Below are 26,775 nucleotides of genomic sequence, written 5' to 3'. Positions count from 1 at the left end.
TGTCTGATGTTTCCTCACAGTTTTATGCATTGCTGAATGGATGGTGATCCTTCTCAGTACATCACAGCGGGAGGTGTGCGATGGATGTCAGTTTGTCCCGTTATTGACGTTAATGTGGACCACTTAGTTAAGGTGGTGTGGCAGTTTCTCTACTATAGAGTTACTATTTACCCCCTTCCCCCCCCTTTTTAATTATCAAGCAATTTGGGGCTATTTATGTGAAATCCTCGAACGTCCCTCCAATTTCATGGGACAAAATAGGCGAGGCTTTCCCTTTAGGAAATGGACACCTAGTTCTTGCCGAATCGATGTATCAGCGAGCCTGCGGCAGTACCACCCTTTGTCAATAAAGTTACGTGAACGTGAACCTTTCCGGAAGGGCTGAGGCGGTCGGGACGCAAGGCGTTTAGGGAACTGTAGTCGCCCTAGGAGCTCGCGGCTAAACACCGCCCAGTGGCCTCTCAGAGAAAGAACCAGAAGCCGAAAAGGGAGGGCAAAGAGGGACGAGCCGAGGCGCTCTAGGATGCGGTGCATCACGGGAGTGATAGTTCAAGCGCGCGGTCCTTCGGCGTCCTGCCGCGCCCCGCGCCGGAGAACTGGACTGTCATACCCGATAGGCCACGCGCGCGGGGGAAAGGGAAGCCGGCCTTGGCCTCCAACAAATCAAATCGAAGGAAAGAAACTGCCGGCTTTCAAAATCCTCCTCCTCCGCCATCATCTGCCGCCGTGCGGGGAGCAGGTGGTGTTGGAGGCTCGAGCGGCGAGAACCGCTCGGAGAGTTGACGGACAAGTGGGCTGGGCATCGGGGCCGCTGGACTGGAGGCGGCGACCCCCACCTGACCTGACCCGGACCCTAAGTCAGTCCCCGCCCCGCCGGACCGACGTGCGCGCTCCGGTCGCCCCACGCGGCGGCGCCGCCTGTTTACGGTAAGGTCGGGGTCCCTTTCCTTTTCTTGTCACCTGCCTGGGATTGGGGCGGGGGGCAGCGCGGCCCTGGAACTGGACGAGGAAGGTGTGGTGCCCCCGAGCACTCTGTGCGTGCCCCCTCCGCCTTCTCCCCTGTGCCCTCGATGGCAGAGCGCGATGGGGGTGGGAGTGAGGGAGTTGGGGGGCGTTGGCCCTTTTCACAAGTGGGGAGACTGAGGTTTAGAGAGGGCGTCAGGCCCACCCTGGCCGCCCAGCCCGCAGCTGCCAGCAGTGGCGTCTCCTGTTAGCGTCGGTGTCATCTGGGGGCGGTGCGCGACTGCCTGGGATCCGGGATGGGGTTCCCGTACAGCGTGGCTGTCATTTGCGGCCCGTACTCGCGCATCGCTCCCCCGCTGCCGCCTCCCAGTAGGCCCACACCCGCGGAGGGCCTGGGCTGGCGCCGCAGGCCCCGGACCAGCGTGAGTCTCTGCTGACGCTTGGCAGGAGCCGTGGATGTGCACCTAGGAAAATCTGCGTTTGTCTGTGCTTTGCCGATGGTCCTTTGCAGACCTTGGACCAATCAGTTCACCACTGTGTGCTTCAATTTCCTAGTCTTTATAGTGGATGGTGTGTGTTTGTGTGTGTGTGTGTGTGTGTGTGTGTGTGTGTGTGTGTATGTACTGGACTGAGAAATGGACCCTCTTTCAGCTGAGAAGTTTTGTGTTTCCATTCCATCTGCAGGCCTCACCACCATTTTTCTAACCTTAAATTGTCCCATTCCATAACTCAAGTAGGGGGGGTTGAGGCTATTTTATATTCAGTTTCATCCCCTCATTCATTGTTGGAGTAGCTTCGAAATGCCCTGCCTCATGCAGCAGATAGAGTGATCCTGTCAAAACATACGTCAGATCACGGTCTCTCTTCTGCTAGAAATCCTCCAATGGCTCTCTTTGTCACTCAGAGTAAAAGCCACAGTTCTTAAAATGGCCTTTGTGACTCGGGCCTCTTGTTGACTCTCTTTCCTCATCTCTTACCTCTTCTCTCCCTCCCTGTCTGTGCTCCCGCCCCGCTGGCCTCCTTGCACTTCCTCGAATCACCCCTCTTCCCCCACAAGAACCTTTGCATTTGCTGCTTCCTTTGTAAGAATGCTCTTCCCCCAGATATCTGCATGACCCAATCCCTGATATCCTTCAAGTCTTTAGTTTTTTATTAATAATACCTTCTCTAACCATTCTATTTTAGATGGCAGCCCTCCCCCAAGAAAAACAACAAAACTCCTTACCTCTTTCCCTGTTTATTTTTTTCTTATCACTATCTGAGACACTACATATCCTCGTTCTTCCCTGATTACCTGTCATTCCTCTTTGGGGAAATGTAGTGATGCTTTCTGCCAGTCTGCTGAACTCCAGTCTGCTGAACTCCAGGCTGGAAGCTCCTTTTTTCAGCAACTCTGTCCTTGGTCTGTTGTGATGGTGGCTGTTGTGGTGTAGAGACTTCTGGTCTCCTAGGGACCCCTGAAGTCTGGCCACCATGGGCTGTCCAGTCTCCTGGCCAAGGCTGAAACCAGACGTACAGTGGGCTGACCCTCGTGCCCCACCCCCAGAGTCATGCCACCGTAGGTGGTGGGGCATTCTTTGGGATGGATGACCTGGATCCCATAGCCATCTATGTCCTGTTTGAGGAATGGGACTCTCAAACATAGAGCAGCCAAGATGATCAGGCAGCTGTGTGTGCTTTGGGTAGACTCTTTGTAGCCATGAGACTGGGACTTGACTGCCATTCACTGGGGACCCAGGAAATAGTCAACTCACATGGCTTTGCTTGGTGTCCCAGCTGGGGCAGTTGGGCAGAGGAGGACTTGTAGTCAGATGGTAACTCTTCAGAGGCTGAAACCTCCACCTTTTTAGAACTGTTCCTTCCCAAATGCTATTTTCATTTCTCCCAGTGGTTTAGGGCTTGGGATTTCCTTAGCAGGGGGAGGTGGGGTCAGGTGGCTGAAATGGCTGATGTCCTACCTTGCCCTCCCCAACCCGGAGGCACCCGGAGAATCCTGTCTCTTAATGAACTTTGACCTCCTCAGGTTACAGATTTCCAGGGGAGCCCACCAGCGTGGCCAGCATGGCCTCTGAAGACATTGCCAAGCTGGCAGAGACGCTAGCCAAAACCCAGGTGGCCGGGGGACAGCTGAGTTTCAAGGGCAAGAGCCTCAAACTCAACACTGCAGAAGATGGTGAGTTCCCGTGCGGACTGGCCCAGCGATTGAGCGCTTACTGTTCCCACTTGTCAGGCCGGTTTAGCTTCATTATCACACGATTTGTCCTAGCACAGTGAGGCTCAAAGGTGATTTGCCCATGAGCACACGGTGGGCATCCCTGCTGGTGACAGCTCAGGCTGGCAAGGTGGGAAGGGCCCCTTTATCTCTTGGAAGGGATGGTAGGCAATGAGGGACCACAGTTAGCGGCAGTCCCGAGATACAGCCCTGACTTCTTACTTCAGATCCAGCCCCACCTTCACCCCCAAGATCCAGAGCTGGTCTGGGAATAGTTGTTACCTTCCCCAGAGCTGAGGCCCTCATGCAGATGCATTAAAACAACAATCCAGGCCCTCTTGGGAGGTCTAGTCCATGCAGCTGAAGGGCCCTGGGAGAGGGATGGATGCTCCTGACTGAACAGGCATTAGGACTGGAGAGAACGAGGAGTCGGAAGGCAGACCCTGTCTTACCATCCCTGGCCAAGGCATGGCTGACACTGATCAACCCTGAATACCCTGGCATCTGGAAGTAAAGGCACCTACGTCAGTACTTGTAAGGCCTCTTGAGGTTCTGGCCCAACCAGGGAAACTGGTCTGGACTTGCCTGGTTGTCATGGTGTGCAGGCAGGCGTGCTCCCCTCTGCCAGGTCAGAGACTGCTTGAGTCCTTGGGTTGCTGGAAGTGTGGTGATGCACGTTCCTAATGTCTCTGTAGGGCCTTAAAATTTAGAGTTTCTCCCTGTGCTTTGTCACTTTTGATCCTTGCATCATCCCTGAGGGAGGGAGGTAAAAATGTTGCCATTTTATAAATAAGGAGAAAAGGGCTTGGGGGACTTCAGTAACTTACCCGAGGTCATACAGCTGGTAAATAGCAGAGCTGGGATTTTATCAGAGGTCCAGCTGAATCCCTGTTCTGGTATTTCTCAGTAGATATTCAGCTCAGCTCAGTAAACATGAATTTGCTATTAAATGCTGTCATTAACACTATGTCAGGCAGCCTTAAGTGCCATACAAAGAGTATCTCAACTTATCACCCCAAAAGGCCTTGAGGTAGATTTCATCCCATATTGCCGATTGGGAAATTGAGGCTTAGGGAGGTGATAGGACATTCCTAAGGCCCAGCTAGAAGTAGTGGAGCTGGGAAGAAAGTTCAGGTTTGTCTGGTCCTAAAATCCATGCACATAATGACTTCACTAGCTCAGGCTGGATATGCTGCCTCCCATTTTGGAGGTCATCAGGGATGGCCAGCTTATAGCCATGGCGTCTCAGGAGCTCCTTACCTGGAATAGGAATGAGGTACCCAGACAACTAACAGGAGGGAGAAGATGAAACGTGCTCGGAGAGACATGAGGAGAAAGCTCTGGGAAGTAAGGTCGAGGAAGGGATCTCTTTTAGCTTAGGAGGGCACAGGAAGTCATTCTATGGATGAGGTGGGTGTTTGAAGGGCACTGCACGTGAGTTGACCCAGGAGCTGAGACACATAGGGTGGGCTTGAGAGAAGAGAAGTCAGAATCTCATCTCACCAGGGCAGAGGCCCTTGAATGCTGTACTGAGGTGCCTGGTGGCCTAATCGTGGGCCCGGAAAGGGCCTCTGTCGGGGCTGGGAGTGAGCGGGTGAGGTCCAGGGAGGGCAGGGAGGGCAGGGGCCTGTGAGGGGAGGCCGTGAAGCTGATGATTAGAACAAGGGCCTTTTCTCTCCCTACTAAGTCATTTAAGGATCAGAGAAGGTTCTTGCTGCCTTACATAGCAGAGTACCTGGAACTTGTTACTTTGTGAGGCAGTAGAGGCTGAAAAGACAGATCCCTTCCATGCAGCCTCATGACAGTCGGTGGTTATTCAGGGATGGTTGGGGCCCATCCCTCACCTGTTTTTGAGTTTAAACAGAGGTGTGGGTTGAATATCAAGTGAGAGGGGCAACTCAACTGTGACCCCCACCCTCTCCTGTACCTGCTCTTCCCATCTTGGTGCTTTTCCTTCCACGCTCACTCTGTACTTGTGACTCTCCCCAGGCTAAACTTGTGGCAAGCGCAGTACCTTCGGATCTCTGTACCTGTGTCACTTACACGGCTCCCCTTGGGGCCCTGGCATCTCTGTTGCCTTCCTTCTAAGAACGGTATAAACATTCCCTTGAGCAGCCATCTTTTCTCCTGGTGACCTGGCCATTCCCTGGATGTTAGGGGGACTTCGTTTTGGAGCAAATCTTCCAAAGGGCTGAGAGGCCATGCCAGCCCTTGCCCCAAGTGCCAGCTGCAGGGGAGGCCTGGGCACCTGGAGCTCTGGAATTGCAGCTCCAGAGTATGGAGAGAGGTTCAGGGACTTCTCCACCAGGGCCCTGCATGAAGTCCTTGGTTGTGCAGAAGCAAGGCTTTGGGGAGCAGCACGTAGGTTCAGTTTTGGAAAACCAGTCTGAAGCTCAGCTCTGCCGTTTTCCCTGAACTCCTGGGCAGAGTGGTTTCATTCCTTGGAGCCTCAGCTTTCCTTACTAGAAAATGGGAGTCTCATACCTGTCCAGTCTTTCTTGTTGTGAAACGAGTGCTGGTCACTGCCATCTGTCCGTGTGACCTTAGTAGGTATTTCCATACTCTCTCTGTGTCTCAGTTCACTCAGCTGTAGACTAGACCCAACAGTAACTACCTTTAGATGTGGTGGTAGTGAGCAGAGGCAAAGCGAGTCCCTTTCTTCACAAACTCATGACCCAGTAAGGAAGATGGTATAATGATCAAGTCACGGGAGTTCCCTGGTTGGCCTCCTCGTTTTCACTGCTGAGGGCCTGGGTGGGTTCAACTCCTGGTCGGGGGAACTAAAAAAAAAAGAAAAAAAGTAACTATTCAGCTGAGTGTAAAATTGTAGCAGGCTGCACGTGAGACATCAGAGGCTGTGAAGCCCGGTTGTTGGCCAGTAGCAAGGGTTTCTGAGGAAGTGCTGCTGCACGGGAGGCGAGGGGAGGGAGGCCCGTGTGGAGGCTTCTCAGGGAGCCCCTTATGGGCTGCAAGTCACAAGCTTTCCGACAACCCTCCGGTTGTGTGTTCTTCTCTTCTCTCACACTCCTCTGTCTCTTCCCTACCACGTCACCCGCTCCGTCCTGTGCCAGCCAAACTAGATTTGTCTTTCGTGTAAGCTGCGTGCTTTTTTCAGATTGTGAAATTAATACATGCTCATTATAGAATATGGAAGCATCGAAAGACGGAAAAAGAACCATATCTTCATGATAACACAGCCCAGGGATATGACTACTTTTAATTTTCATGCATTTTTTCTGGTCTTTTGTTTTTCTTCTAAACACATAGCTGAGTTCCTCTTTTTTTTCTTAAAATAATTGAGATCATAATTACAGATACTTTAAAAGCTGCTTTCTAACCTGATGCATTGAGAATATATTGAGCAGGTGCTGGAAAAACACAGATTCACTCAGAATCCCACCACCTGGAAATAACCCCTTTAACATTTGGTTTCTGGACCTCAGTGTGTGCGTGTGAGAGAGAATGCATACAACATTTTAAAAGTGTGATCAGACCAAACACCACTGGATAACCTAATTTTTCACTTACCACTATAACATGATTATTTTCCAAGTCAGGTAATCACCTGTGTCGCCATTCATAAGGACATCAGTGTAACTATTTATGTCACGTATCCCAGTGAGTTAACCTGTCCTCTGCTGATGGACATTTAGGTTGTATGGAATTTTTCATCATAATGAAACAGGACAGTAGTGAGCACCCCACACGCGAGTCATTTCACCATGAAAGCACGTGTGCCATCGTGCCTGCTGACCTCTGACTTGTGCCGTTTCCCTGCTTGGCCTGGTGTACTCCCCTTCTTGGCAGGCTACACACACACAACCCACAAGGTGTGCCTAGCACCTTCTTCACCCAAACCAGCCAGTTCCTCTTTTCCCTTTGCCTCCCAAGCCTTTCATACCTGCCTTGTTTTAACACTCATTAGAGAGGGATTTTCTCTGTAGCCATGTCCCCTGCTAGACTGTGAGCCGGTCCAAGTCTCCCTGGTGAGCCAGGGTCTGGCACCCAGTAGGTGCACCGTAGCCCTTGGAGTTGTGAGTGACGAGGTAGTCGCTGGGCCTCAGCTCCTGCCTCTGCCGTTTGTGGCTCCAGAAGTCTAAGGTTCTGTTTTTTTGGTCCTGGGCAGCCAAAGACGTGATTAAGGAGATTGAAGATTTCGACGGCTTAGAGGCCTTGCGCCTGGAGGGCAACACGGTGGGCGTGGAAGCAGCCAGGGTCATCGCCAAGGCCTTGGAGAAGAAGTCGGAGTTGAAGGTGAGGTCTGCAGGGCGAGTAGGCCCAGACTGGTTGGGGACAAGCCTCCACTCACAGCCCCACGGCCGATGTCATTAACCCTTAAGGCGACTCAAGTCCATTTTGTGAGTTAAGGGAACTGAGGCTCAGGGGAGCTGAGGAAACAGCCCAGGATCTTGCCACTGGTCAGTGGCTGAGCCATATTCCCGTTTCCAAGTCGGATGCGCCTTCCGTGGCACAGCTGTGCTTTCTGAAAGGGGAGGCGTACAGGGCCTGGGCCATGAGAGGAAACGGAGCGGATTTGTCCAGGGAGCGCCCCGAGCTCGTTGTCAGAGTGACCCTTGATGTTTGTTTCCCTCAGGAAGATCACGGTCAGGTTAACAGACAGCCAAGTCAGGACTGTCTCTGCTCTCCTGCCCAGGGCCTCCTGTCCTGATCATAAGCTGGGACATTTTCCTATGAAAGAACTCAGCTCTCCTCAGTGACCTGTGAAGGACAGGAACGGAGGAGAGGTGGCCTGGGCATGGAGGCCGCAGCAGCTGAGCTTTGGCATCCAAGGACCTGGGTTCAAGCCCCAGCGCCACCACCTTATTTGCTGCATTATGAGGCCTTGCATTGGACTCAGCTCTGAGACTGGGCTCCTTTATGCAAAGAAGTTTTTCCTCCCTGAGATGTTGCCATGGTGGCCACATGCAGGCTCATGTAGTGAGAGAGCTTGAGCCGCGAGAATACCACATGCATCTTGTCACCCTGTGTAGACCCAGGGCCTGGAATCGCCCCATGTCGTGTCTCAAGCCTGCTTCAGTGCTGGAAGGAGCCCAGGGTGGGAGCAGCGGCAGGGCCAGAGCTGCCCTTGACACCGGTGCTGTTCTGGCCACAGTACTGATGCGAGATAAGTTGCTATTTCCACTCTTGCAGCACGTGCACAAGTTAGGTCTTGACAGATGAGGAAAGTGTGGCCCAGGGTCACACATCTCAGGATTGCAGCCCAGATACCATCCCAGTCTCTTGACTGCTCTGCTGCCCACTTGGAGATCATTGAGGCCTAAAGCCTATTTCAAAGATAAGATACAAGGGGTCAGAGACAGGGAGTGGCAGGCCTGCATCAGCTAAGTCAGGACTAGAAGCCAGCCTTGTGCTCCAGAGCCCCATGCTGACCTCAGCCCATCAGAGTTGGGTTGGGGAAGCTTCAGGATGAGATGCCACTGTCTGTTGGGAGGGGCTCAGACTGTGGCTACCTGTTCTGACCCTGCGCACCTGTGTGCAGGTGTGACTCACTGAGCAGACCCATATAGAATGCCTCTCGGTATGTTAGTGATTTGCATTATTGGAGGATGTGAGAATTCTCCTGCAAAAATCGGCTTCTCTTGTACTTAAGGTTGGGTTTAGTTCATACATTGTAAGGACTGGGTTTCAGGGGAAAGTTGCTTATCTTGTGTCCCATCATTTCCAGGTTTGGCCCAGGAAAGGCTAGAGCTGCCAGAGTTGATATTTTGATGGACACAGCAACCAGAGTTAGAGGGTAGGGCTGTGTGCTTGGAGCCTCAACTCTGCTGGCCAGCATGATACATGACCCAGTCACGTGGCCACTACCTTTGTGACATTTACCTAATATTTCCTTTAAATCAGCTCATTTTGAAGTAATATAAAAGCAAACATGATCCCTTCTATAACTGGAAAATGGCATCCCTTACCATAAAGGAAATAAAAGAGTGTTACTAAATTCTAGTTTGAGGCCATTGCCATCCAGAGACTCTGAGCCTGAAGCCTGCTCTCCCTTCGTTAGAAAGGCAGATGAGCTGGAAGTGGGGAGGTGGGTGAGACCCACCAGCCCCAAACCGAGCCTTCCTTCTAGAGGTGGTCAGGAGGGTTGAAAAGAGACTTGAAAAGAGAGTAACTTCCGGGACTTCCCTGGTGGCACAGTTATTAAGAATCCGCCTGCAGGGCTTTCCTGGTGGCGCAGTGGTTGAGAGTCCGCCTGCCGATGCAGGGGATGTGGGTTCGTGTCCCGGTCCGGGAGGATCCCACATGCCGCGGAGCGGCTGGTCCTGTGAGCCATGGCCGCTGAGCCTGCGCGTCCGGAACCTGTGCTCTGCAACGGGAGAGGCCACAGCAGTGAGAGGCCCGCGTACCGCAAAAAAAAAAAGGAAAAAAAAGAAAAAAAAAAGAATCCGCCTGCAAATGCAGGGGATACGGGTTCGAGCCCTGGTCCTGAAAGATCCCACATGCGAAGCAACTAAGCCCATGTGCCACAACTACTGAAGCCCGCGCACCGCAACAAGAGAAGCCACCACGTTGAGAAGCCCATGCACCGCAACACAAGAGTAGCCCCCGTTCGCTGCAACTAGAGAAAGCCCGCGCGCGGCAACAAAGACCCAATGCAGCCCAAAAAAAGATAAATAAATTAATTTAAAAAAAAAGATTAACTTCCTCACTGCTGGATCCTGTATTGTTTCCTTTCCTGTTCCTCCACCACCCAAAATCATGTCGCTGTGGCCCACAGAGTGTGGGAAACTAGCACTGGAGAGGAGTACTGGGCCAAGAGTCTAGTGTCTTGGTCCGGGTCCTGCCACTGCCCTGCCAGCGGGCCTGGGGCCAGTCCCTTCCCTCTCAGCCTGATTTCCCTCTTGGAGAACCAGAGGGTTGGACAGATGGCACGTTTTCCTGACACTTCTGCTGATTCCCCCATGGTCCTTAGGGGCTGCCAGGTCCTATTAGCTTCGGTCAGAGCTGGTCCCACTTTTCACCCAAATTCAGCAGTCTTGTGCTCAGTAATCCAAGTCTATGGAGACAAGGGGCTGCCCGAAGGCCACCTCCAAGGGTTTCAGCTAACTCTTTTCTTCCTCTTTCCAAAGCGATGCCACTGGAGCGACATGTTCACGGGAAGGCTGCGGTCTGAGATCCCACCTGCCCTGGTGAGTGAATGGGGCCTCTGCTCGTGCCTCCGGCTGCAGGGACCCCTTTAGCACTTCCCAGGACTTTTTCTCACGGCCTCTTCTTTCCGGAGACTGAGTGCCCTGTGGGTGCCTGAGATGCTGAAAAGGCAGCCAGGCGAGCACAACCTCCGCCTGTGTCCTGACGAGCAGGAGCCAGGAAGTGATGACTCAGAGTCCCTGTGAGACCGGGCGGCCCGGTGACAGGAAGTACAGCAGACACTTCCCAGGGTTCACTCTTGAGCTTAGTGGTTTCGCCCGCAAGCAGCATGGATCTTACTCCCTACGTGATTACCCCTCTCGTCCTGGCCCCTCCCTCCCCTGCACCCTGTGGTCCCTCTCGACCTCATTCTGCACACAGGCTGTCTTGGCTGTCCCGTCTCCCTCCGGCCCTTCCCTTTCTCCGATACCACTCTTTTTTTATTTTTTAACATCTTTATTGGAGTATAATTGTTTACAATGGTGTGTTAGTTTCTACTTTATAACAAAGTGAATCAGTTATACATATACATATATCCCCATATCTCCTCCCTCTTGCTTCTCCCTCCCACCCACCCTCCCTCCCTATCCCACCCCTCTAGGTGGTCACAGAGCACCGAGCTGATCTCCCTGTGTTATGCGGCTGCTTTCCACTAGCTATCTATTTTACATTTGATACCATTCTTTTTGCTTTGGTTCTCATCGTGGGTGGCTTCCCTCTGCCTGTTTTCCATTTCCCCATTCCTGGGGCTCACCTCCTCTTGGGTGGAGCTCCCAGCCTGTGTGTGCACAGGCACACTTGTGGGAGGGATAGGAGGGGTCACAGGACAGAACATGGCTCAAGGGAAGGGGGTGGGGCTGGCAGCGGGCAGCCTCTCAGTGTATCCTCCTAGCCCAGAGTGTCCTTGGGGCGAGGTTCGTGGTCAGTTGTTGGCACGATTGTCCATGTGCCGGCGCTGCCTTCTCAGGCCTCCATTTATATAGCCGGCACTGGTGCTCCTGAGATGCCTGGGCACCAACCTCATTTCCAAAGCAGTTCAGTCCGGCAGACAGTTAAGGGTCATACAGGTTGCGACAGGTGTCCCCATGGAGGCCCTGGAGGACGGGCTCCCTGGGTGGGGGATTTAGGAAGCCCCTGGAGAGCTGCTCCAGTTAGATACCAGCCTCAAAGGATGGACGAGAACCAGGGGAGGCTGGGGTTAGAGGGCAGGTTAAATAAATTGATTTGGGTGATTTAAGAGCCCTCTGCAGGGTTTTCAATCTGATATAACATGATCAGCTCTATAATGAAATGGTCTGTGTCTCTGCCAGTTCCCCACCAGCCTGGGTGCCCCCTGAGGGCAGGGGGGGCCTGGCATAGACGCAGCACCTGGTCCGTGTCTGTGAAACGGACATGAGCTCCCTCTGTGCCCAGATCTCACTCGGGGAGGGACTCATCACAGCTGGGGCCCAGCTGGTGGAGCTGGACCTGAGTGACAACGCGTTTGGGCCCGACGGCGTGCGAGGCTTTGAGGCCCTGCTCAAGAGCTCCACCTGCTTCACCCTGCACGAACTCAAGCTCAACAACTGTGGCATGGGCGTCGGTGGCGGCAAGGTGGGTGCGGCAGCCCCCTTCCCCGCATCCCCATTGTCCTCCGCCTCCCTCCCTGCCCAGTCCCCTGCTACATTTGTGTCCTTCTGAAGTATGTGCCCTTGGCCACCCACCGTCTGGGATGGTTGGCCTGTTGTTTTTCTCTTCAAAGGAGAAGGGCCTCAAAGGCAGCAGCCTGTGGCCAGTGGGGAGAGGAGATGGAATCTGTGAGTGTGGGGTTGCCAAGCAACCATCCTCAGTTCTTGTGTTGCCTTGGCAACACATAGGCAGTATTGCATAGTGCTCCGACCTCCTGGCTCTGCAGAATGCAGGGCTTGGGCATCACTAGACCTGCTGTGCCCTCAGAACAGCTGGCAGAGCCATGTAAGGCCTGGCGTGTGCACGTGGGAGAGGGAGCCCAGAAAGAGAAACCACTCTGGGAGGCCTGGGCACAGCTCACCTTTGTTCCTGGCTAGGACCTTGCCCAGGGTGCCTCCCCCATCCTGCCAGCAAGTCAGGCTGGTCCATGTAGAAAGGCACCTAGGGAGGCCAGCCCTGTTTATTCTCTTCTTGGTCCATTCTGGCTGCTTTAGGCCTAGATTCTAGAAAGGCTGAGCACCCATCCTCCTTCCCTCACGTTCTGACCAAAAGGAGCAAAGGGCCAGGACATAGGAACAGACAGCGAACGGAGACATTGTCTCTTTGAAGATGTGTTACCTTAATTCTCTCGCCCTTACTGAAAGGTGGGTGACGCTGTCCCCATGTTTTCAGATAACTACACTTGAGCTTAGCGATGTTGGGTTGAGCACCCCAGATGATGTACCTAGCATGGGATGGATGTGGGATTTGAACCTGCATCCACACGGCTGGTCAGAGCAGCAAGAGAAGCCACCTACGTGATGCTTGCGGTGGCCCAGGCTGAGGAGCCAGAGGGGCCACCCCTGCAGATGCCCTGTCTCCTGCCCGCAGGAGGGAGGGCAGGTCACGCTCGTGCACCCATCTCAGCCAGCGCTCCTCCAGTCTAGGGGGCAATAGGCTGTATGTGTTAAGACATAAAAATGTTTGCATCAGCACCGAAGACAGGTCCAGCCCAGCCCAGAGTGGGATGTGCTGGGAGAGCCACCTCTGCAAAGATTCCTTGAGGCTGGTCTACAGCAGAAGTTGGCGCTCTCTGCCCTGAGCACACGCGTGACCCACCACCATCACGGAGTCAGGCTGGTGGTGTCCCGTGTCCTGTATGTGCCCCAAGAACAGAGCTGCGTGCAGGCAAACTGACCCAGCTGCCGGTCACAGCTCCTCCGCGTATTTGCTCTGGGAGCTCAGCCAGTTCATGTGCCTCCCCCTGAGCCTCGGCTTCCTTGTCATAGAGTAAGGCCAGTTCCACCTGCCTCCCAGGCCCGTTTTCAGGTTGAAACAAGGCGTGAAAGTACCTTTGCCGAGAGTGCTCCAGACCTAGTAGGTGCTCTAAACGTTATCTCTCTTCTGCTGCACTTCCCCTGAATCTTCGATGTCTTATTTACCCTGGTCTCTCCAGTTCCAACCTAGCAACCGACAACATTTTTAAACTCCTGCTCTGTTGGTGTCACGGGAGAGAGGCTACCTCCTGGCACCACCCCAAGGTCAGGGCAAACCAGATTTTAGGGTTTCACCCCCAGCAGCTGAGCCCCTGCCGTGTGGCTGGACTGAGCACGGGCGTGTGTCAGATGGGTGCGGCGGGGCCCTGCTGTCCTCGGCTGGCTCCCGTTAGGCATCGTGGAGCGTGGAAGAGATGCTGGAAGATCTGGGTTCTGTGCAGAGTCTGCCACTTGCTTAGTGAATGTAGGAGAGTTTCTGTCGCTCTCTGAGCCTGAGCTTCTTCAGCTGGAGAGTGGGAATCGCGATGGTCCCCACCTGACAGAGGGCTTCTGACAGTAAAGCGAGCTGTGAGGCCCCTTCCCCAGGACCTGTCTTAAGGTTGGCCACTCAGTGTTGGTGTCTCCCTTCTCCTGGGTTCAGGCTCCCCATCTCTGCTGTGGGGCTAAACCCCATGGGGTGACGAGACATGCAGACACAGTGGTGGATGTCAAAGCCCTTGTCCCTGCAGGGTGCTGGGTGTGGGTGAGGCATGACCGCTGTGCTGCTGAGCAGCTCTTCGCCCCCGTGTCCACACCCTTGGGTTTCATGGCTTGTTGAAAACCAGGGCCTCCTGCCTTAGGCCCGGGCCCCTTGCCTTTCCCCCCCAGATCCTGGCAGCAGCTCTGACTGAGTGTCATCGGAAGTCCAGTGCCCAAGGCAAGCCGCTGGCCCTGAAGGTCTTCGTGGCTGGCAGAAATCGTCTGGAGAACGACGGAGCCACTGCCTTAGCAGAGGCTTTTGGGGTGAGTGGTTTCTGCCCGTGGAGCCCATCAGACTTGCCCTTGAGCCAGCGGGGAGGGCGGGAGCAGGAGCCGCGGCTGGATGAGACGCCCCTGGGTGTCCTTGTCCCCGCTGCTCCCTCTGCTTTGCCCTCACTCCTCCCAGTGGGCCCAGGACACTGCTGAGTCTCTGCTAGTGAGAGGGCTGCACCTGCCCCATGGGCTAGGAAATTGGGGGTCTGTCTCCTACTTCTCTTAATTTAAGCATTTCCTTTGGCAGACGATATTCTAGCAGCATTAACCATGCTCAGGCCACAGCAGCATCCCCCGTGGTCCTGCTGCTTCCGGCACTCCACCTGCCTCAAGAGAGTGGACGTTGCAGGGGAGAATGGCCTTGTGTCTTACTGGACCCCTGGCTGCAAGGGGCTTCTGCCTCTTCCTCTGTAGCTGGAGTGGCCTGGTCACCTCATAGACATGGTGACATTAAAGATTACGCCCTCTCTGCACCCCTTCCCTTGGTCGCTGTCCTCCATGTGCTGGGACGGGGTACATCGTTGTCGTGCCAGGCCTTCAGCAGGCGTCCTCGGTGCTCTTAGAAGCGGGGGCCGCTTAACTTGGGTCCATGGGATCCCACTGGTCTGTGGGTAGAATTCAGGGAGTCTTTGAACATGGCTGGGGGGAAATTGCATGATTGTTATCACTACCAGAGTTAAATACAGTATTACCTTCCACTGTGAATATAGACAGTAAACCTCAGCAGCTTTAGAAATTCCTGTAACTTTGTTACCAGGAGAAATCAGATACTTTCCTGTCCAGTGATAGCTGTTAGAGATAGATAGAAATTTTGTTTCTCATACATTAAGATCACAGTGATGGTACACCTAGGTCTTGTTATTCATTGCCTTAAGAGGTACATATATTACCACAGCACACATTTGGGCAGCTTCTCTTAATATTTTGATAATTGTCTTCCGAATGAATTTGTTATTCTATATAATTTAACTTAAAATTTAAAATCATCCTGAGGAGGGGAGCCCTGGGGCTTTCCCAGATTGCCCGACGGGTCCATGGCACAGAAAATATTAAGAGGCCCTGACTTGGAATGTGCCTCAGTTGGGCTGCCTGTATTTATTTGTGAACCCCCACGCTGTGCTGGGCGCCCAGAGACAACAGAAGGTGCCTGGGTACAGAGTTATGCCCGCCTGTCCTCAGTCCCGGGTAGCAGTGGCGACTGGGACGTGGGCCTCTCCTTGAGCTCTTGGGGGCTGTTGGGGTGCAGACGAGAAGGTGGCTTCGCTACTCCAGAGTGATGAGCGCCATGACAGAGGAAGGATGAGGTGCTCTGGGGGCAGAGAGGAAGAGCCCTGGATTGTGCTGGGGGGTTGATCCAGGAGGTCTCCCTGGGGGGAGGAGGCATCCAAAATGAGAGCTGCTGAATGCATGAGGAGTCGGCCTGTCAAGAAAGTGCCAACAACATAAGGAGACAAAGTTCCAGGCAGAGAAAGGGAGGCGTCCAAAGCCAGAGTGAGAGACGAAAGACCCTTCTCGCCCCCAGAAAAGGAGGTGGTGTGTGGGATGCCAGTCATATTGTGCAAACAAGGCAGTAGGGCCCCAAGAGAGAAAGGCCAAGCAGAGCTATGTTATATAGAGTAGAGCCAGGGCTGACTGTCAGGCCAGAGCCCAGGGTCCCCACAGTGCAGAAGGTACCAGACGAAGACACCTGTGCTCAGAGCTGTGTGACCCTGGGCAGGTTACGTAGCCCCTCTGATGCCTGGTCATCTCTTAGCTAGTGGTGATCCTAATCTCAGGTCGGTCTCCCTTGTGAAGTTGTGGAGAGGCGGAAGCGGTCATGCCCCGAACGGGCCCCAAACGGGCAGGTCCCTCTGGTGTCTGATGTAGTGCTGCCTTCCTGCCTGGGGCTGTCCCCCTTCCTCGGGGGCCCACCTGTCTCCCTCCTGCTCCTCGCAGATCATCGGGACTCTGGAGGAGGTCCACATGCCGCAGAACGGGATCAATCACCCCGGTGTCACTGCCCTGGCCCAGGCTTTCGCCATCAACCCCCTGCTGCGGGTCATCAACCTGAACGACAACACCTTCACCGAGAAGGGTGCCGTGGCCATGGCCAAGGTGAGGGGGTGCGGCCGGGCCAGAGCCGGCCCTGGAGACTGGGTCTGGCCGCTGCCTTTGTGGTGGACCATCAGCAGGGGGCTGCTCTCCCTCCTCCCGCCCACCTGGTGTGTATCCCATGGGTTCAGCCGTGTGAACTCTCCCTCCTCCCGCCCACCTGGTGTGTATCCCATGGGTTCAGCCGTGTGAACTCTTCCTCCTCCCGCCCACCTGGTGTGTATCCCATGGGTTCAGCCGTGTGAACATCTCCAGAGCGGGGCGTGTGTCACGAGCTGGCCTGTGCCCTTTTGGGCAGCTCTGCATGTCCGTACCACCACATCCTAAGCTGCCTTCGTGCAGCCCTGGCTGTCGGCGCTGGTTTTGTTCTCAGAGGCCACTTGGAGGCTGCTTCAGCCTGTTTCCTCGCTGATTCTTTTGTCAGCTGTTGATTGAGCCCCTGTCTAGCGCCCATCCCTGTACTAAGTGCAAGCCACACAGAGTTGAGTCAAAAGACTCTGCCTTCAAGGAGCCCTAATTCGAGGAGGGGAGGAAGTAGCTAATCGGCAACAGCACAGGGCCGTGAGCACAGTGGCTGGCTGGGTGTCCCGTGACCCCACAGGAGTCTAGTAGGCCTGCCGTGGGGTGTTAGCAGAGACGTGTGCAAGGGTTGGGGAGCACACAGGAAGCTCCAGTCAGACGCAGGGCAGGCTTCCTGGAGGAGGTCACATTTTGGCCAAGTTCTCCAGGACAAGTGGACTTTGTCTGGACAAGGAGGGCGGGAGGGGTGTTTCAGGCAGAGGGGTCAGCAGCACGTGGGGAGGCCCAGAGATGGCAGGAGCCGTGCTCCATTGGGCCTGGTGTGAACAGGCCAGGGTTCGAGGTGTGTTGGAGGGCTGGAGGAGCTGGAGGGGGAAGGCAAGACCTTGTGGCCTTGCTGACTCCTTGAGACGTGCTCCCGTGAGTAACAGGGAGCCACGAAGGGGGCTTAGCCGGAGGCCAGGAGGCCACGTGGGGGCAGCAAGAAAGCTGATGAGTGCCCCAGACTGGATACAGGAGGGACAGGGTGTGATGACCAATATGGGGTGTGGCACCAGCTCGAGGAGGGCCCTCACCCTGGTCCTCACTTCCCGCAGACGCTGAAGGCCTTGCGGCAGGTGGAGGTGATCAACTTCGGGGACTGCCTGGTGCGCTCCAAGGGCGCCGTCGCCATCGCAGACGCCGTCCACGGGGGCCTGCCGAAGCTGAAGGTGCTGGCTGGCTGGCTGCCTCCTCCCTCCGGGGTCCAGGCTCCCCCACGCTCGGGGTGACAGCTGCGCGGGCAGAGCAGCTGTGGGGGGAGGTGGCAGGGTTGTAGCCTTCAAAGGCAGGTGGCCTGGGTTGATAGCCCACTTCTTCTACACCCTCCGCCTGTGACTCCGTGCAAGTCTCTTCACCCCTCTTGAGCTGCAGTCTCTCATTTTTCAGAAAGGAGGAGGAGAGTGGTGCGGGTCATTGCCATATAGTAGAAGTATACTGCACACTAACTAGGGGGAAACGGAGGCTTCAGGGTAGTGGCAGGCCTCCCGGCCCGTGTTTGCATCATCTGTCTCTACCCCTTCCCATTATTTTCTAGGAGCTGAACTTGTCATTCGGTGAAATCCAGAGAGATGCTGCTCTGTCTGTTGCTGAGGCCGTGGCTGACAAGGTGGAGCTGGAGAAACTGGACCTCAATGGTAATAGGGGTGGTGGCCTCGGCCCAGGCCTGCTGGGTGGGCCCCAGCCCCTGTCCTGACCCTCTGTTCCCTCCCCTGCGAGCAGGCAACACCCTGGGAGAAGAAGGCTGTGAGCAGCTCCAGGAAGTGCTGGATGGCTTCAACATGGCCAAGGTGCTGGCGTCCCTCAGGTAGGGAATCTGGATCAGTGGCTCCTTTGTTACTACTTTTATTCATTCAGTAAACGTTGGTTGAGTCCCTGTGATGTGCCAGGCACTGTGTTGGGCATTAGGGATATGACAGTAAGACAGCCAAGGTTTCTGACTCACGAGACCTCGTTGCCACGGGCGAGGGATCAAGGAGTGAGACGGAATAATCAAGTTATCACATGTTTAGCAAAGGGACAAATGGGGGCTGAGATCGGTCATCCTTTGGAGTGGGTGAGTTGGGGAGGCCTCTGAAGGGATGACCTTCGATCATCAAGGTGATGTGACGGGCAAGGTGGGGCAGCAGTGACGTAGTGACGCGTGGGTAGTGGTCGGGGGGGCTCGGCATTGTTCCTGAAACCAGCCTTAGAGCTTGACTGTAGGAGGAGATTGACGCAGGCGAGTGGGGCTTCCTGGGTTCGCGGAGGCCGGGGGTGGGGTGGTGGGGGGCTGCCTCCTCGATCGGGATGGGAGTTGGTTCAGCCCTCAGCACCCATCTCCGCCTGCCTCTCCAGTCTCTGCGTTGGCTTCATTCACTTGTCAGGTCGTCGGTTGTGTCCCTCAGGGCCAGGCCCAGTGCCGCTGCTAGGAGCTATGCCAAGGTGGGCTCAAGGGGCTCCCAGTCCAGAGGACATGGAACAGCCTTCCTCAGAGGCAGGGCAGCCCCCTCCCTCGCCCTTAACCATAGCTTCCTGTGGTCAGCGAGATGTGGGTAGCACAGTCCCGGGCGTCTCAGCCTGGGCAGTATTCCTGCCAGGCCCTGGGCCCCAGCTGTGACAGGCGGTGTTCTTCATCTTCTCTGTCTCCCCAGTGGGGCCGTGGGTTCCTTTGGGACAGGGACGAGATCGAGGTCTTCCTTGTCTGCAGCGTGGGCTTCCCTGGGTGATGAGCAAGGAGGGATGGGCTCCCTGGTGACTCTACGTGTCCCCACCCTGGCGGCAGCTGCGCCCCTCGCCCTGTGCAGGCTCCTGCCCAGCTGGGGCCTTTGGGTTCTCAGAGCCATTGTGGGCCACTGGGCAGGGAGGGTCTGCTTTAGCCAACCCTGTCCTCTGCAGTGACGATGAGGGTGAGGATGACGAGGATGAGGACGAGGACGAGGATGAGGACGAGGAGGAGGAGCCACAGCCGGGAGAGCGAAGGGAGCGGCCAACCACACCGTCCAGGAAGATGCTGGATCCTGACGGTGGGGTGAGTCCCGTGGTTGCCACATCAGAGCCCTGGTCCCCCGAGCGTGAAATCTTGAGACGTTTTTCACGGGGGTCATGGGTGTGGGATCCTCTTACGCAGTGACTGCAAACTAGTTTTGACTGCACACTCTTTGTGGAAAGAGGAAATCATTCCAACGTAGTTGTATTTGTATGTACCTCAGTCTAGATGTGTTTATTCATCTATAAATTATAACACACGTGACGCTGCTACATTACACGCAGTCAGTAACTGTATACTGCGGTGCTGCAGGACCCTCAGCTGGTTGAGTCTGCGGATACAGAGGGCCAACTGTAAAGTTATACGTGGATTTCCCACTGTGCTGGGGGTATATAAGTATTTCTAAAAGAACAGGGTAAAAAACAAGCGTAACTAGAAGTTTTTTTCCTACCCATCTTGGTGACCCATAAGGATGGCCCCCATTCCAGAGACTGGCTGGCTCGGTGACTCAGCTTGGACACTTGGTGTTCCTTTCCTGGCCGGGAGGCTGGTGGACTCAGGGCTGCCACGTCTGTTCCCTCAGAGGTTCCCAGATAAAGCTTCGGGAGGACTTTGGGTTGGACAGATTCAGCAGCTGTTGAATTTGGCTGATTGTCCAGTTTTATGGAAGCAGTTCCATAAATGGCTGGGCGTCTTTAGTTCTTTGGGCACTTCTGGTGCTCGCCAGCAGTGCTTACCCGGGCTGAGGCTCTAGTTCCTGGTGAGGCCACTTTAGCCCTGGAGTCGTTTCTGCAGCATCACACGTCATGGCGAGGATCCATTTGGCTGCACCAGGCTCTTGGAGTCTGAGGGAGGTGGCTTGCCCCGACCCCAGAGGCTCTTACACAAGGAGCCGACCAGGGCCAGCAAATGTGGGCACCCCACCCTTGGGGAACTTTGGGGAATTCTGGACTCTGAGCCTTGACTGGCCTGCATGAGGGGCATATGTTCTGGGTAAGGAGTCTGGATCTGGACCTCTACAGAGCCACCTGTGCCACCTGTCCCCCAGGAACCAGCTCCTGTCCTGTCCTCCCCGCCTCCTGCAGACGTCTCCACCTTCCTGGCCTTCCCCTCCCCGGAGAAGCTGCTGCGCCTCGGGCCCAAGAGTTCCGTGCTGATAGCCCAACAGGTAACAGCGCTTCCGACACCAGACCTGCTCCGGCCTTGGCTTCAGGAGCTGCCAGAGCAAAGGTTCAGGCAGAGCACGGGATTTGGGGGGGCGGGGCACTGTCGATGTGGGGGGCGGGGACTACCACGTGTTGTTTTTTTGTAAGACACACACACACACACACACACACACACACACACACGTGTAAATGGGTGTGACCAGTGGTTGCAGATGTCTGCGCCCACTGCGAACACACTTGGGCTGCGAGGAAGGGTAAGCCTGTGGCACCTCAGTGATGACTGGAATTCGGGAATCTTCCCAGGACTCTCATGTGAGCACACACACCTAGGCTTCCCTCTGTGTGTTCTGTAGGACCAGCTGCTTCTAGAACAGCTGTCCCGCCCCCGGCCCCTGTGCAGGTCCCAGTCTACTTGCGTTCTTGCTCCAGCCTCACTTGTTCGTGTTCATTCGGAGACAGTTATCGAGCACCTCCTGTCTGCTGGCTGCTGCTCTGAATACTTGGGCATGATTTTATCTAACCTTCTTGGCAACCCAGAGTGTAGACCCTTCCACTCTTATTTTACAGGCGAGAAAACTGAGGCTTAAAGAGGTTAAATGATAAAAACAGGCACGTCTTGTTTTATTGTGCTTCACGGTTACTGCGTTTTTTGCAAATTGAAGGTTTGTGGCTTCCCTGTGTCGAGCATGTCTATTGGTGCCCTTGTTCCAATAGCATTTGCTCACTTTATGTCTCTAGATAACGTCACATTTTGGTAATTCTCACAGTATTTCATACCCTCCACCAACAAAAAGATTATGACTTGCTGAAGGCTCAGATGACAGTTAGCATGTTTTAGTAATACAGTGCTTTTTAAATCATGTATGTGGCTTTTTTAGACTTGATGCTGTTGCACACTTAACAGACTTAAATAATGCACTAGGATACCAAAAAATTCACATGACTCGCTTTGTTGCGGTATTTGCTTTATTGCTGTGGTCTGGAGCCAAACCCGCAGTATCTCTGAGGTATGTCTATGCAGAGAAATAAAAGGGGCCACTCGCAGAGCTGGCTTGATATTTTTGCTTTTTATCTCCTGTTTGTATTTTTCTGTACTCTTATTTTTTTCCCCCATGATAAATGAGATTATATGATGCAAACCTCCCTGTGGCCCACCTTTTCACTTAATACCATTCATCATTTTCCTGTGTCAGTAAAACTCTTCTCGTGCCCTTTATCTCAGTGAGTGGATGCAGCACTTAAGCCATCCACTGTTTCTGTGGATTCACATTCTTTCCACTTTTCTCCGTCGTCAGGGAAATTGAGGTCAGTTTCCTTGCGTGTTAAGTATCGTGTGCATTCTGGATTATTTCGTCAGGTTAGATTGCAGGAAGGGGATCGCCGGGTCACAGGGATAATGATTTTGAACGTGAATTCTCTCAAGTGTGTGTGCACACCTGCTGTGGCCGGGCCCATGCCAGGCTCTGAGGAGACAGCGTGGGGCGAGGCAGGACCTGTCCTTGCCTATTGAAGGCCCATTTCTTGCCAAGGCCTCCTCTAGCCACAGGCACATCCCCACTGTGTGCCAAGGCCCTGGGGCTCTCAGCCCTGGTGACCAGCCGTTGTCTCCTGTGTCCTCAGACGGACACATCTGATCCGGAGAAGGTGGTCTCTGCCTTCCTGAAGGTGTCCTCCGTGTTCAAGGACGAAGCCACAGTGAGGTCGGCGGTGCAGGATGCAGTAGGTACGTGGGGTGGGTGGGGCCCAGATGGCTCCTGCCTTTCGCTGCCCCCGGGGCTCGGGTCGGAACATTCTCCTCTCACCTGCTCTTCCACTGGGTTCTTGCCTTAGAGCCGGCCGGGTGCTCGCCTCTCTGCTTTTTGCAGTTGGGGAAACTGAGGCCTTTCCCAAAGCCATACAGTTCTATACGGTGAGAACTCGGGCCAGGTGGCGCCCACCGCAGGAAGGTCGGACCTCTCGGAGGAGGGGTGATGAGAGCTGAGCCCTTGTCCCCACCTCTGAGCCTGTGCACACACAGTCCCCTCCACCTGGAGGTCCCCCTGCTTTCCCCGCATCTTTCCCAAGGCTTCCCAGGATCTCTAGTGTGGCCAGGTTGGGCCAGGCAGAGGGGGGAGGGAAAGGGTAGAAGGGAGTGGAAACACTTGGGAGGCTTTCTCCAGGGTTGTGGGTGACACTGAGACGGGAGGGTCCATGGGAGGGGAGGCTGGGTGGGGTGGGGGTGGGAGTCTCCATGTCTGCTCCCTGAGAGCCCCGCCTCACCGTGGGCGTTTGTGGGAACGGGTTACCTGAATTCGGTTTCCCAGAACAGCCTCGCTCGGAAGCAGGGGCCCAGGCGGTCCCTGCGGGCCCTTGGCCTTGCCTCCCCCCATCCCTTCCCATCCATTCCCCCTCCCCCACCCCCAGAATGGCTGAAACCTCCCCCAGCGGTGACCTGCCTCACTTAATCTCTGCCCAAGCCCATCTTATCTGTGAGGCCAGGACAGAGAAGGGCCAAGGTATCACAGCTGGCAGGTTGAGCCCTTCGCCTGGTGCTAGCTGTCCCCTCAGTCTGCCACCTGTGTCCACATCCCACCCGCCGTGTTCACCTCCTGATGAGCGCAGGAGACAGGGCCCAGCCTGTGTGCTCAGGGGCTGCGGGCCCTTAGGCCTCTTTGCTGCTTCTGCCTTGCAGATACCTTGATGAAGAAGGCCTTCAGCTCATCCTCCTTCAACTCCAATGCCTTCCTCACCAGGCTCCTCATCCACATGGGGCTGCTCAAGGTGCGCTGGAAGGAGTGCGGGCCCCGGGGAGGGGGGGCGGGGGTGCACCAGAGGCTGCATCATCCCGCACCTCAAGTCCTGCCGGGGCCTGTCACCCACACTGGCCCCAGGCCTGGGTCTGCTTAAGCAGCCTCGGCCTTCGTGACAGGATTTAGGATTCAGCTTGACCTTGGCCGTGGGGCTGTCAGCAGGGGCCAGGTGGTAGAGACCTGGGGTCCCCCAGGTGACCTTTTGAAGCTCACCCTGCCTTCTGCTGTGTGTTCCCCTTGCAGAGTGAAGACAAGATCAAGGCCATTGCCAACCTGTACGGCCCCCTGATGGCATTGAATCACATGGTGCAGCAGGAGTACTTCCCCAAGGCCCTTGCCCCTCTGCTGCTGGCATTCGTGACCAAGTGAGTGTGCCCTCGTCAGCTCACGCAGCCGGTGGCCACGCGTGCAGGTCTCTGGTCAGCTGAGGCTTCCCTGGCCTGGTGACTGGGGCGTGTCAGAGGCCCTCACACCTCTCGGGCTCTCGGCATCTGTGTTTGAGTCTCACCACCCCTGTGCCCAGCTGAGGACACAGGGCTCGGGGACAGTGTCTCCCTGAGAGAGACAGGGGATGTGCACTGGCCCCATCTTGCAGACGAGGAAGCGAGCTCCGGGTCAAAGGAGGTGTTGGCCCACAGTCGCGCTGCTGACCCAGGTCCTGTACCCGGCAGCGTCTCTGGGAGCAGTTCTGTGTTCATTCCCTCAGCTACCTAGGCCAAAGGGGTCTGCCCACTCGGCCTTCCACAGCCGCAGGCCCCTCTCCTGGGGACGCCAAGTGCCCAGACACACGAAACCTTGGCCTCCTCCTGGAGCGTCCTGGGAAAGGTGGGGCGCTGGCCACAGTCGAGTAAAAAGGAGCCTCCAGACCTCAGGGCCCATCAGGGGCGGGTTGGGAGGCTTGTCCCCATCCTCACTGAGGCCCTGTGTGGCCCCCAGCTGACGTCCGGCCATCCCCAGGCCTCAGTCTCCCCATTTGCCCAACCAAGGGGTGGGTGAGGTGGTCTCCTAGAGCTGTGACCAGCCACACTGGCGGTGAATCCAGCGCCTTGGGGGAAAGTGGGAGGGGGTGTAGGAGAAAGGAGGTGCCCGCACCCTGGGGGACATGTAACACTGGCGGGTCCAGACCATCAGTCAGGGTGCTTAGAGCGTGGGACGAAGTGTCGTGGGGCAGCCCGCCTGGGGTGGGGGGTGAGGAGCATGCGCCGGTCCCCCAGGAACTAGTTGGCACTTCGGCCTCTTTGCCACCTGACATCTCTTAGTTCCGTGTGCATAGCAGCGCCTCCTTAGTTGGGCCTGACTCCCTTGCCGTGTCTGCCCCCCTCTCTGCCACCACACTCCCCCCACCCAAACCGCCCCTTGCACTGCAGCTGCTCCTCTGCCGGAGTCCAGGGCAAGTCCAAACCCTGGTCCTGGATCTCGTGCTGCCTGCAGCCTGGCCTCCCCGCAGCAAGGTGCACTCTCCCCACACCTGTTCCCTCTGCAGGAGATGTTGCCTCAACCTGTGGGCCTTCGCTCAGGCTGTCTGGGGTGTCCCCACGTGGTGGCCGTAGCCCCCGCCTGCCAACCCCTGATGAAGCCCAGCTCCCTCTGTCTCCTTCCAACCCCTGGTTGGGACTGTTCGCTCTGCATTCCCATCATCCCCTGTGTGGCCCTTGGGCTGGGCATGGACACCCTCGCCCTTGATGGTCAGTTGACAGGCTGCCTCCTCCTGGCTTGTTGCCTGCCTTCCAGTGCAGGCCTCAGTCTATTCCACTTTAAAAGAGGGGGGCTTGGTAAGAGCTGCCCCCAGGCCTTGGGGGTGACTGAGCGACGGTGGAGTGATATGCATGCCCCCTTCCCTCAAGTCCCAGCCCAGTGGTCTGGGATCCAAGCCCGGACGGGACCAGGTAAGGTGTCTGTGGGCTTCGGCCCTGGCTGCACCACAGGCTCACCCATCCCCCTGAGCATCTTTCACCAGTTTCTTTCTCTGCAGTGAGACTAATGATCTTGATGGTAACCTGTTACTCGTAGGGGCCCAGGTGGGACTCCTGTGGTCCACTCTTACATGTGCACTAGTGGCTGCTGAGGGCTCCCTGGCCCTGTGCACACTGGAGAGGCCTCGGAGAGCCTGTCTGGTGGAGAGCAGAGGCCCAGGTTCCCTGCCGGCTCGGCGGGCCTGTATTCTGGCCAGCTCTAGGCCATGTGGCCTCGGGTGTATCACCCGCCCCTCTTAGCCCCACCTACCCCCACCTGCAGAAGGTGGAAGCTACCGTCTCCCTTGCAAAGTCACTGTGAAAATGAGAACGACGGAGTCGGGTGTATATTTTGACCTCAGAAACGGCCCCCACTCCATCTTCACAGGTGGGAAACTGGCCCTGATGTAGCCTGAGCTTCCTGGCCCCCAGAGGTGCCTGCCCCACCTGGTGACCCTTCTTTCCCCGCAGGCCCAATGGCGCCCTGGAATCCTGCTCCTTTGCCCGCCACAATCTACTGCAGACGCTCTACAAGGTCTAGACGCTATCTGGTCTCTCCCCATCCCTCGGCCTGGACCGGTGCCTTGGGAAGGGACTCAGAGGAAGGACTCTGGCCAGCAGCAGGGAGGGTCTTTGTCGCGTGTGTCGTGTCTCCTGAGTACGTGTGTTGGTGCGGCGTATGTGCAGGTGTGTGCTTCGTGTCGGGGTTCGGATTTTTAACGTCTCCCTGCTGGACTGGCCCTGGTCCCGCTGGAGGGGAGCTGGCCCCCAGGCGGAAGGGCTGCAGGCTGCTCTGCCATTAAAGTCACCGCCATCTGAGGACGCTCTGCTGATCTGTGCTGCAGGCGCCAGGCCCTGGTGGCTGTCCCCACCCACCTTGCCTTCCTGATCCTCTGGGGCTGCGCCAAAGCCTGGGGTGTCGCTGTCCGTGTGCTGTTCCCTCCGTGTTGTGGCTGGGTGTTTCCTGCCCTGCCTGGGGCTGCTCACCCGATGGCTGCTTCTGCTTCCTGTCGCCAAGTCCCGGTCCCGCAGCCGCCACTTTTCCTACCATCCACCCACGCTGTGCTGAGCCCTCAGCCCGAGGGCCAGAGACTGCTGTGCGTGGGGCCGCGAGCAGAGGGCAAGACCCTGGCACCCACACCGTGTGGACAGGAAGAGAAGCCAGTGGGCAGACGCTAGGGTCTAGGAGCTGGACTTGCCTGGACGGTGCCGGCTCTGTGCCCAGTGGGCCCTTCTCTGGCTGCGGAAGTGTCTGTGACAGGCCTGCGTGCTGAGCTGGAGGGGGCATCTGGGCAGGCCCAAACCTGTTCTCCAGCCTGGGGGGGCAGGGCCAGGGCCCACTGATGCCTGAGCTGCATCTTGGGCACCCTTAAGGATCTGGGGCAGGGGCCGGGTGGGGGCTGGGCATGCCCTGTGACACCTGTGCTTCCTTTCATGCTCTTTGTGTGTCTGGGCTGTGCCCGGGGCTTCACAAATAAAGTCATGTGTAGCAGCAG

General features: G+C 55.9%; 1 protein-coding gene across 2 annotated transcripts; it reads left to right on the top strand.

Moving 5' to 3' along the window:
- Positions 1–651: 651 nt before the first annotated feature.
- Positions 652–26,774, top strand: RANGAP1 (Ran GTPase activating protein 1). Of its 2 annotated transcripts, none has more exons than XM_089921370.1 (16): positions 652–927; positions 2,987–3,136; positions 7,302–7,429; positions 10,264–10,323; positions 11,735–11,914; positions 14,113–14,247; positions 16,192–16,350; positions 17,463–17,576; positions 17,942–18,041; positions 18,127–18,211; positions 19,282–19,414; positions 20,421–20,540; positions 22,159–22,261; positions 23,210–23,298; positions 23,571–23,692; positions 24,811–25,744. In XM_089921370.1, exons 2-16 carry the CDS (start codon positions 3,025–3,027, stop codon positions 24,875–24,877), a joined length of 1,707 nt encoding a protein of 568 aa, XP_089777496.1. In that variant the 5' UTR covers positions 652–927; positions 2,987–3,024; the 3' UTR covers positions 24,878–25,744. The 2 variants fall into 2 exon arrangements, with proteins under 2 accessions (XP_089777496.1, XP_022452499.1); XM_022596791.3 differs by lacking the exon at positions 24,811–25,744 and adding an exon at positions 25,751–26,774 and having other exon boundaries at positions 659–927.
- Position 26,775: the final 1 nt, after the last annotated feature.

Source organism: Delphinapterus leucas, chromosome 11 (assembly GCF_059928025.1).
Source record: "Delphinapterus leucas isolate spDelLeu-1000000601 "Yukka" chromosome 11, BTC_Dleu_Yukka2, whole genome shotgun sequence".
Lineage (NCBI taxonomy): Eukaryota > Metazoa > Chordata > Mammalia > Artiodactyla > Monodontidae > Delphinapterus > Delphinapterus leucas.
Note: the sequence above shows the minus strand (reverse complement) of the source record. Positions and strands in the feature narration are given on the sequence as shown.